The sequence below is a fragment of the Lissotriton vulgaris genome, chromosome 6 (assembly GCF_964263255.1).
Source record: "Lissotriton vulgaris chromosome 6, aLisVul1.2, whole genome shotgun sequence".
NCBI lineage: Eukaryota > Metazoa > Chordata > Amphibia > Caudata > Salamandridae > Lissotriton > Lissotriton vulgaris.
In genome coordinates this window covers 1,182,460,419-1,182,472,558 of record NC_141694.1, presented here as the reverse complement: position 1 = coordinate 1,182,472,558, position 12,140 = coordinate 1,182,460,419, and the positions used below count along the sequence as shown (strand labels likewise).

General features: G+C 40.6%; 1 protein-coding gene across 4 annotated transcripts in view; it reads left to right on the top strand.

Annotated features, from left to right (window-relative positions):
- The window catches only part of UTRN (utrophin), a 1,497,630-nt gene that overhangs the window by 402,640 nt on the left and 1,082,850 nt on the right, over window positions 1-12,140 (top strand). For all 4 annotated transcript variants that reach the window (XM_086927281.1, XM_086927282.1, XM_086927283.1 and 1 more), the window contains one exon: window positions 10,375-10,462. In XM_086927281.1, coding sequence (XP_086783407.1) covers window positions 10,375-10,462 — 88 coding nt within the window. The remainder of the gene's footprint in view (window positions 1-10,374; window positions 10,463-12,140) is intronic.

Here is a 12,140-nt window from a genome sequence, read left to right as displayed (position 1 = left end):
TATCCTCGTGTGTCTCCTCGCGCTGGCCGCATGCACTGGAACCTGGAATCTTTCCTACTTAGATTCCATGTGTAGCTGTGCAGCGGTTGGCGTGAGCTCCTGTTCTCTCTTTCACAAGGAAACTAATAAATCAACTTTATTCACCCATCTCGGCGCTTCCAGCTTCTTCCTTACCTCATTGCTTCACTGGCGACGAGGGAGAAGCGAACTCATGCGATTTGGGAGCCCACAGCCCCGGGATCTCTGGATCAAGATTACCGTTGTTGAAGTCGGAAACTGAATTTTCACCTTCCACTTCGTCGGAGCTTCACCATCGTTTTGTCAATTCGTTCCTGAAAATCCCGCTCTTCCCACTTAAGCGGTGAGATCCTGGTCTTTTTTTCTTAGTTTTCTTCATTTTCCCAATATATCTCTTACTTTCTTGTGCGCGTGTTAGCGCTTGCGCACTGTCACGCGCCAAGAACACTATCCCTCGCGCGAACAAGTGCATACGCTCGTTCTCCTCTTTACTTCACGAAGGAAGCGAAGGAAGCGTCAGCACAAGCAAACTCCTCTCACCTTTGTGACATCACAAAGCAAGCGTCAGCACAAGCAATCTTCACTCGCTCTGGTGACATCACAAGGCTTTTCCCCTGGAAAATCTTTTACTCTACTCAATAAAGAACCGCAATTACCTCACAATAATCTTCTTTTGTTAAAAGAATTGATTCCAATTTAGACTATTTTTCAAGGTTGTTCATGACATCATATTATCTCTGAAAGTTTTTCTTTGTTATTTACCATGGAGAGTTTTAATGCTCCACCACCATTTCTAGCAAGTCCAGGTGAACCTCCATTGGAGTGGAAACAATGGCGCGAAGGTTTTGAGGCTTATCTGGAAGCCATTGGTGGGGAAAATTACACTGATAAACGCAAACTCGCTATTCTCAAACATTCTCTGGGTGCTGAAGGAAGACAAGTTCTTTCTCACCTTCCTCCTCTAACTTTAGACAATTCCTCTGAGGAAGAAACTGATGTTTATGAAAATGCCATCATGCAACTCGATTAACAGTTTATCAAGAAAGTTAACGAAGTTGTGGCACGTCATAAGTTTCTAAGTAGACAACAACTTCCCATGGAACCCATTGATTCTTTTGTCAAAGACTTAAGAATTCTAGCTGCCAAATGTAACTATCAACAGTTTCATGATCAAATGGTGAGAGACCAGCTTGTACATAACGTCTCTGAGGTAAAACCTCAAGAAAAATTACTCGATGCAAAGGATTTATCTCTTTCTAAAGCCCTTGATATCGCACACCGTTTTGAAGATATGAAGTTAGGTATCAAAGAATTGTCCGATAAAAAACCAAAAGAATCTTCTTTGGATAAACCTAACGTTTCCGTAGTTCAAACCATCAAAAAAAATCAAACTGAGTCTATTTCCAACAAACCGACGTTTCCTCCTTCATCATATCAAGGATTTAGAAAAGAAGTAGTTTGTTTCAAATGCGGTTTTCCCGGCCACGTTGCCACTGATAAAAGGTGTCCTGCAATCGGACAATTCTGCAACTACTGTAAATCTAGAGGTCATTTTGCTAGAATGTGCAAAAGTCGCAACAAGTCAAAAAACTTTTCCCCAGATCCTAGACGCTCCAGATATTCTGAAGTTCAAGCTGTGGACATGGATGATGATGTCTATGATGATATATGCACCGTATATGAAGTAGGAGAGGAAAAAAAGGACTCACCTTTCTGTATGCTACAGATTGGTTCCAAATCTATAAAAGTCATGGCAGACTCTGGTGCAAAATACACTTTGATTGGTGACGATGTTTTGTTGAAAGAATTTCCTGATTTTATATCCTTATTTCCTTCTGACATTAGACTACGGGGTTATGGTAAAAAGCCTATTGAGGTGTTTGGGTACTTTCACTCCACTTTATCCTTCAAGGGCAAATCTATTCCTGCTAAAGTCTATGTTGCCAAAGATGGGTCATGTTTGTTGGGTTGGCCACAACAAAGAGAGTTAATGATGAAACTTGATCCCAACCATCCAGATCAAGTTCTGGGATATTCTGATTTTATCAATTCTGTTGATGTGTCTTCTGACAACAAATGGGAAACACTTTTTCTGCAGGTTTTTTCCTCCAATTTAGGTTTGCTAAAAAAGTTTAAACATAAAATCATTCTTAAACATAATGCTGTTCTCAAGGTACATAAGGTACGCAATATTCCCTTGGCTTTAAGAGAATCTGTTAAAAAAGAACTTCAGAGATTATGTGACCTGGATGTAATTGAGGGAATTGAATCCTCTGAGTGGCTTTCTCCTGTTGTGGTTGCCCACAAACCTAATGGCGAAGCGCTTCTTCCTTACCTCATTGCTTCAACGTTCTACAGCAATATGCCTAAAATTATCTTTGTCTGAAAAAACACAACACCGTCTTTGCTTCCTCTGCTACTGGTCTCTCTGCACATCTAATTCAGGACAATTATAGAAGGCTTGTTTATTGGAGCTAATCTGCATGCATTTTATCAGCATTGAAGATGATCTGCAATTTGGGATTCAGGTGATGAGCTGGTTCTCTGGATCATGATCTGCATATGCTGTCTTTTAGGAAGTTGTTGCCTAATCCAGTGAATCTTAACCTTATGACTTCAGTAGACCCCAACGTAATCATTATGGGAACCCAGGGACCCCCACTGAGTTCTTATTTGAAGGCGGGGACCCTGGCTAAGAATGTTTAATGATTTAAACTGCAGCACGGTGCATAAAATAGAGAACTTATTAAAAAAAACACAAATAATTACATATTTTATTCAATTCACAAATTTTGAAAATCTACATTTTAATTTTAATGAGAAGGTTGGAGGTTTTCTGAATTCTACTGAGGCCTCATTTAGGGTTACACTATATTCTCTTAGAAGCATTTGCACTGCTCCCACAAATCAATCTGAGGATACTAGCTACGTTTTAGCCTCCAATTTCAAATTCCTTCACATTTACAAAACTTTAAAATATTTTCACTTTTGCTTCTTTATGTTCACTTTATTAATCTGTTAATATTATTTACTTTTCTTGCCAGACTCGAAGCCCCTGACAAGGACAAGGTCCTTGGACCAGAGGTTAAGAACCACTGGGCTAAACGATTTGTAATTTATTAGAATGTTCCCCAAGTGAGTCCTTGTAAAAGAAAAACTACAAAGTCACAAGGGGAGGGACCTTCAGATTCCGAAAATAAGCAGAGTCAAGAAACAAGCTAGGAATGCCAGGCCAGGTTACTGAAGGGCAATGCCAAACTTCAAATCCAAGAAGATGATAACGTATAGTTTGTACACCAGACGTGATATGTAGGCCTGAGTGAAATATTCTGCAGAAAAATGAAAAATCTGCTCACATATCATTGTCATGTGTGAAGCTGACTCCCCATGAGTTTCGGAAAACTGTTCTACATTGACATAATTTAACTGATTCGAAGGTGTTTTATTAACATATTGTTTTTGTTGTGGCTCAAATTCACAAGGAAATGGTGACAAAGTTTTGTGTTGCATGGCTTACTTCCAGCACCCTTTTCCCTCTGTTTTGCAAAACATGGAAGTAGAATGCCACAAACCATAGCAAAATATGTTCGGCAAAAAAATAATTGTGAGAAGGGGCTGAACGCTGACAGCCGCTAACTGCATATTATATAGACCCCGCTTCTAGATGCAATAACTTGAGGAGCACCTCCTTGTGAGGTCACTATATGTCTGTGTTTAAATTACCCTGAATATTTAAGTTAGTCTGTTTATAGTATTTATGAATACCATCCCATGCATAGACCCTTTCCCTGCAGCCCAGTTCCAGCTGTTTGAAGTGCAGCCAGCTTAGATTCCTATTAAGGGTATGTACAAATGCCATCAGATAATCTCCATAGTTTGGCAATAGTGAAGTACATTTTGGTGACCAACTCACTGTTTTTGACTTGAAAGTGCATGAGAAATCAAAACTACTTCCTTCTGGTTTTAAACAATAAGCTTTTAGATCATATAATGAACAGAATGTCTCCTTAGCTGTAATTACTTCTTATTTTTATTCAACCAGAATTCCACATTAGCTCTCTGCTTCAGATTTAGGATATTGTGTCTACCAAACTGAATGAACCGTCCGTCTCACTTCTTAAGCACAATGTTAGGAAAAACACTTTATTTAATATAACATTTCATTTGTTAAATTTACAGTGAAATCGTATTCTGGTTCAAGAACACATCACAGTATGTTACAAAAGGTGCTTGAAATTAGAAAGTAAATATTGATAATGGATATCAGAGAGGAGGCAATAGGAAAATGTGAGCATATGTCCTCCGTACGCAGTTGGAGAATCGAGTCACATCTAGTGCCTGGCCGAAGATTTCATATTCTGTGAACAATGCTTATTTGTCCATTTTTTTATTTAGGAGTTTTATAAAGTGCCCCAAACCACCAAATGTAGCCTCAGTTCACCTTGGATCAGGTACAGTAGTTAGGTTGTGCATCATTAGAAGTAAGTTTAGAGCACAGACTTGGTGATATTGACAAATCCAGCCCATGCTCCCTAGTAGAGTGGAAAATCCATCGAGACAAGTGTGTCTTTAAAATGGCCAATCTCTTTGGATGACCCTATGTTGTTAACTCTTGGAGAGCAGATTTGCTTCTTTGGTCACAGTGGCTTCTATGACATAGGCTTCTGTCTGTTGGGTCATGTGGTACGGTGGGTGCAGTTGCTGCCTCTGGTACTCTGTTGATTCCCACAGTTGATAGAGGAACATTGACAATGGCCTAGTTGGAAGTTAGCCAATGCCAAGCATGGCTGGTGGGCTTCATTAGCCTGGTAGAGGATATGAATTCTGTTGGGCTGATGTGAATGGAGGGGTCCTGATACATGAGAGGGCCTGGCCTTGAGTCCCAGACCACTTCATCCAAATATTTGAGCTACTAATACAGCATTGGTTCCCCTGGCAAAACTTCAAAGACTTTGATCCCTAGGGAACAATGTTGCTATCTGTAAATGAGACAAGCAGCAGACTAAGCACCTCCTACCAGGGCTGGCATGCGATGCCCACCTACCAAGAGCAAGTGTGAGTCAGAAGGTGCCCACCATCAACCAAAGGCTGCCTTTGGCATTAAAGGTATGCTTGCTGATTTAAAATCTAGAATTGAGGGCATTGACACTAAATTTGACAGTTTCACATGTAGAGTTGAATACCAGGATATACAAGGCGACAGGATTGAGCTGATGAAACAGTTGATTTCTGAGATTCGTGAGGATGGTGCTGGCACTGCAGGTGTTTCCATAGTTGGGATCCAAATGCTGCAGATCCAGGCAAAAGTTGAAAACCTGGAGGGACGCACTAGCAGAAGTAACATCCATAATCTGTGAATCAAATAAATAACTATTAATGCAGACATGCAGTTGTATCTATGGGTTCAGAAATTGCCAGAGAGAACTAAAATGTAGCCTAAATACTACTTAAAAGAGCAGATAGATTTGCATACAACAACAGGAAGAACTATTTGTAGTTGTTGGGTGGATTTCCTATATGCAGCATCTGTCAGTTGTTCCTTTCAGGAATCTTTCAAGACTTTTTAGGTCTCGCCTGTCGATGCGCATGCGCATCGAGCTTGCGAGACTATGGGGGCTTAAACAGTCTTTAACCAACTTGCAAGGAATCGTGGCGATTCCTTGCAGTGCCTGTGAAATTCAAGCTCAATGCGTATGCGCATTGAGCTTAAAAGCGCGTGCACATGCCCCCAGCCGCCTGCCTTGCATGTATTTTCCCTCAGGCGCACTCCTCCCACACCCCCGCTCCGCCCCCTCCCCTGCCTGCCGTGTCACATTTCTTCAGTTCCCTCAGCCGCACTCCAGGCCCCTGCTGCTTTCACACCCTCTCCCCGCTCCGCCCCCTCCCCTGCCAGCCGTGTCGCATTTCTCCTCCCCCCTCCCCTTCTCTGCCTTCCCTCCGTCTTGTTTTTGCCAGCCGTACTTTCACTTTGACGGCGCCAGGCTGTCTCTTGTTAACTCCAGGTTCCGCCTACTGCACTTCATCCACTACCCGGATGATGAGATTGTCTACTGCACTTATCCGTGCCAGCGCTGCACTTCAGGTAAGAGATCCTCCTTCAGCCCTCGCTCAAGAACCTTACGCCCTTAGTTCTCTTTACTCAACCTGCGTCTTAATTTTACCTTCCCTTCACAGCACGCTTACTAGGACGGACCCGTCCTGAGACGTGCCCGTGTATTATTATATTTATTTCATTTTCCTCACCGAGGAAACAGCTTCCATCGATACCATCATTACCCCTACTCCAACCACGCTTGGCGGTAAGATGACGTGCAGTCCTTTGCTTTGTGCTTTACACCATCGTGATCGCCCGTGCCTTATACCCCGTTTCCCACACATGCTTAACGTTTCCCGCTCCTTTTCCACAGCGCCATTTGACACGGGCCGCTTTTTTTTTACTCACAGGTTCTGCCCCCTTCCTCACTTTTCTCCTCCTTACATGCTGTCCTTTACCTCTTAATTTCTCTTTTGCTCCCGCTTTTTATTGGCAATCTCTTTTCCGTCAATCTTACTTTACTTGTTTTGAATACTTGCCTGTCACTTTTTAGAGTCTATTTCGATCTAGATCAGTTTCTAGATGGTCCGCTAATACTTATCGAACCGTGGCATTTTTCCTGTATTTGGGTAACTCTACAACTCTAGCCTTCTTCATTATCTATGTAGGAAATGGCCATGCAAAATCCGTTTGGTTTTCTCTTAGAGACAACACGTCACCATCGTGAACACACCCAGTATGCCGCCAGACTATGCTTTTATTGTGTCTTCTCTTAGGTTTCTCCTCTGTGCTGTGGTATCTACAATGTACCCTCTTTCTGTTTCTGTTAATCAATTTGTGTAACTTCATTCACGACCGATTTCCCAGCCGGTTTGTCTTTTGTTTTGCATTAGAGGTACGCTCCGCATCTGACCCTGCTTAACATATACTTAGACTGTGTAGTTTTTCAACATATTGAATCGTTTCATTAATTGTTTATCACCGCATTGGCCCTCTGAACCTTAAATTTTTAATTCTATCCATTTTGCCTCACAGATGGAATACTCACCGTACTTTTAAATTCATGTTCTACTCCCCCTTTTTACGCCTCATAGTCCTCCAATTTTCTGACGAACTTTACGCCATGTGTTAACCCGAATATAGTGTTCCTTTTCCTGTGTTATGTATAGCCTCTGACGTTATAGTTGTCTAATTTTGCTATGGTTTTTCCTTTTTTCATTTCTTAAATTACTCATCTGTCACCCCCAGCTTTTGCTCTATCACGACACGGGATGCAGCCACTGTTGAAATGCATTGTTCAAGCGTTTTTAATCAATTAATACATGTTCAATTGATAAAATAGGATGTTGACGTGTGTCTGCTATAGGTGTCACATTTGCAAAAGTTATAACTATTGGCATTGTAAATGACAACGCTATTAATTTAGCTATTTTAAAAAACAACACATAAATTTAAAAAAATTCATTTATAAGACCAATAGCTCAAACTTTCCTAATGCGAGACCTATTGCATTTCCAATGCTTGTTATTAACCCCTTCTGTGCTGCGCGAATTTTACTCCGGTGCTGAACGTTCCATTGGGCCTATGGAACCATGACGGAACGGTTCCGTCATAAGCACAGGCCACCTTACGCTCATGATGGAACCATTCCGTCATGAGCATGGAAGGGGTTAATTAGGCAAAATATGCGTAGTCAATGATAGTGGTTCCTCCGTGATCTGAGTCATATTCATATCTGTTGATCTACTGCTGAAAAAAGCCAAAGTATTACATTAATAAAATGTGATGGAGAAGAATTGATTGACTCTTGAACACAGAAGTGCAGCACTGAACTACAGCTTTGCAGAATACCTGTTTACACCCACACGTGTATAATTGTGCTCAGAGTGTCAGAACTTGGATCTCTACTGTAGTGATGTCCAAATTAGTTTTCTGAAGACTAGATATGTGCCAGATATTCAGGATATCCAGATAAATTGCATATGCATACCAAGCATCAAAATAGAACTAATTTAAATAATCAGTTTGATCTTGAATATCTGGCCTGCGCCTGGCCCTGCTTGATTATTGGTGGACGCCCCAGCTACAAAATTATATTTTGGTATCGGAGACCAAGGTCTAGGAAAATTCTTAAGCACAGTGCTGAAAGTCATATTTTAATGTCTTAGAAAATGCAGATTTTTCAAAAATAAAAACACTATAAAGTATGAATGCATGTATGTTTTTTAATCAAGCTGTATGCAACTTGTTTGTGATTGCTTCAGAGCATACTCAATATTACATTTCCGATAGTTGGACAAAAGGAAGTGATATTAAGACGAGGAAATAAGAAGGCAATCATTGGCTTTCACAGTAGAAAAATGGTTTTGAAACACGAAGGCCATGAAATAGATTGACATTCAATGTCTTCAGGTTGGTTGAGAGTACCACATGTTTTTGCCAAAGTTAATATTTTTCTGCCTTTGTTTGAAGTTATTATTTTTAGGGAGGATGAGAAGCTTTGTCTGAATGCATTGGAGGGTCCCAGTTGGTGTGGGCTGATTGGTGGATGATTAACAGCATCTTTTGTGAGATATATTTATATAAGTTAGAAGCCAGAGTGGACATTCAGGAGGTAGCTGGATATGTTGACAGGATTAGAGATTGAAAACGTTTTTTCCCTCTTGATTTTGGAATCAGCAAGTTTCTTTAATAGAACCTAACTGAAACCGGACATAAATGATGTTGTAGTCAAGGAAGTACAAGACCATGGTCCTATTTAATGATGCCCATTGTTTGGGCAAGAATGTCGAGAGCAGGGCATATGTGTGCATGTTAAAGATCATGCTTACTTTATTGATTTGGCTGGTTATAAAAACCTTTTGATTGAAGACAATGCCACATTTCTATCAGTTCTGGATAGGCAGGAGGTCTCAGAGTAACAGTGCAGAAGTATAAAATTTGAGAAGAGTGGCAAGGTCCCTCCACAAGGGTTTCAGCCTTTAACCTGTTTTAAGCAAATGACTAAAGGACTGGAACTGATGAATATAATACTTCCTGGATGTATTCACCTACTTCACAACTAGAGAATCAAGTGCAAAATTCTGAAAGATTTTTTAACTGTATAAGATGAATGTTGTGAGAAGGATTATCAAGAGTCTCGATTTGAGCCCTGAGGGATACCAGAATTTAAAAGGGGGGCAGAAACATTAAATCTTTCCTTGTTAAGAGAGCCAGGACAGGAAAGTAGTAATCCTTTACAATGCTTTTTCCATATACCAGCACAGAATTTGTTGCTTCTGATGGACTTAACAGTCAGTGTTAGAGAAGGCTGGTGAGAGGCCAGGATTGGTGGGCAGCCTTTGTCTTGTTGTGACATAGACACTCATTAGCTTCCTGTAGAGCTGTCTTTGTTTCTGACATGTGCATAAGGTACTCGGACTGCAGTTGGAAGATTCCGGGACTCAACTTGGAGCTTGGATTCTGATTATGTTTTGGTGAGGAAGGCGAGGTAGACTATTGATCTGAATTTGTAAGGCTCTGCATCTAACCATTTGGCTTTTTTGAAGGGTGTTATTTCATGTTACAAATATTGTGATATTCTCCCTCATAAGAAGGGCCTCTTGTCTGTGTAGTCAGAGTTTTTATTAAGATCTCTTAAGTCATGGATACAGTGTGGAGGATTAGTGACTTCCATTCAAGATGACCTGTATGAGATCAGACAGTTCAATAGATTATACGGTCACAAAGGAATTGGAGTTTGGATTATTTTCTGGGATCAGTTTTGGCAGGGCATGTTTAGGAGGTTTAGAACAAACCCCAAATGCCCTTAATATTTTCTTTTTAAGTGATATATTCTTAAACGTGTGACTACAAGATTTCAGGATGGAGATTTACTCTTGATCTAGAATTTGAGGATGGCTGGTTTGCGCAAAATCTTGAAGAAATGATCTATGTCCAATTTGATGCTCTATTAAATGGAAACATGGATCCATGTTGGACACTCTTTTATAATTCCCCATCAACGTACACATAAATGATCTTTGTACTTGGAACTAAAAGAGGCGAAAAAATTGTCTGGTGGAACGATTGTTGAAAAAAGCATGTTAACAATGTATAGTAATGTAGTTGCATATACAGCTTGCCCCCAAACTGCTCTTGATTGAAATACTGTATTGTCATTACGAGGAATGAGCATGTATGAGTGCATATTTGGGAAATTAAATTGGTTTAAAATAATTTACTGTGACCATAATCAGGGGGGTGATAGAATTGAAGTGGATAAGATGGTTGTATTGCCTTTTCTATTACATAAACAGGGCATTATTTATTCACTGTTTCAGGATACTATGAAAGAACTGAGTGAGAGAAACCAAAGTTTGGATCAAGTAAACCAAAATGGGCAGTTGTTGCTGGAGCAAATTCGAAAAGGTGAGCTCCCATTTCCTACTAATTTGTGTGTTCGTTTTGGATAAGTTGTAGGACACAGTTAGACTTTGTTAACTTTATTCGATTTTATATTCAAATGATAAAAGTATGCACAATAAAAGTACTATCCTAAAAAGAGGGTACAGCTCTATATAACAACATAGGAAACCACAGCGCATGGATGTTATGACACAGTCAAGTGAAGGCACAGCCAGGAAAAACCAAGATGACAATTCAACAGTAGAGGAAAACGTTAAAAGAATTCAATTGCAATGTAAAATACTAGATAAAAAGCATGAGATTAAAAAGCACATATTAGCAACTGTAAGAGTTGTAGAAACCAAGGGGCAGGACTTTACTGTCTAAAATTCAAAGGTAAAAGCATCGGGTGGATGAGCTATTGGCGTAAACTGTTGAATTTTGAACAAATCAAAACTAAGTGCAAGGTATTGGGAATAGAGGTGTTATCACAAGGACAGGCATTGTGTGGTGATACGAGGTGGTTAACCCTCCCAAAACAAGTCCTGTATGACACTGTTGAGTACTTTAAAGTACAAGAATTTAACGGGGGACAGAGTATTTTGCAGCGCATGTAAGAATCTGGGTAGGGACGTCATTTTAAACAGGGCCATATGTCCCAGGAGGGACAACGGGAGTGATTTCCAATGTTGAACATCTGATTTGAGTCGCAATAGAGGCGGCAAGAGATTACTATCGTAGAATCCTGATTGATCTTTAGAGACCCAGATCCCCAGATACTTGAAGCCATCAGTGGCTTCTGCCAATTGATAGCCCAGAGGGAGTGGAGGCCTCTTACCATAGAGGACGTATAATACTGATTTAGTCCAATTCATCGAATATCCAGCAAATCTACTGAACACCCGAAAGATGTCCAGGACCACATTGAGGGAAGCTGCCGGGGGGGCCAGATAGAGCAAGATATCATCCGCATATAGCGATATGCGGTCTTTCCATCCAGACGTCCATTTGAAGCTGCACAGTTTTAATCCAGCCTACTTTTGCAAGCATCAGCTGGTGAAACATATTTAACCTCAAATAGGTCAGCAGCCTTAGGTGGTAACTAGATAGCCCCATGTTGAAGTATGGTTCCACCTTTCACATTGTCTTGATCATAATGAAGTGGTGCATCGAGCTGTTATCAAAGCAATGGCCTCTCGTTCCGCTGTCACCTTGTCATGAAAGGCCTTCTTCACCGAGGCAACATCCCCTTTAACGATACAATCGGGATTTGAGAAAATCTCCTTTCTGCCCAACTCAGTAAAATTTCTCTTGATGAACGACAGCCAGGAAAAACGTTTCATATTATCTTGAGTCATACAGTCGTGCACTGTGATCTGTTAAGATTTAGTTCTTCATTCAGCCAGAGGAATAACCATAAAAGCAAGGGCTGAAGGCAGATGGGATCAAAGATGTACCCCACTCCCAAGTGGTGTTCATGCACTATCTCACTGGTGATACCCTGGGGGGCATTTAAGAGACTTCTGAAAAAGCTATTTTCAGAAACCTGTAAAGGGGCAGCAGACACATAATCCCAAATGTCACACCCAAAGCTGGCATCAGAAATGCATTTGGCCTTATAGACTTTAAGAGTCGATTCAATATGGGTATGGCACAGTTGATTGAGTCAGTATCCATGTGGATATTTTACTTGTCTTACAAA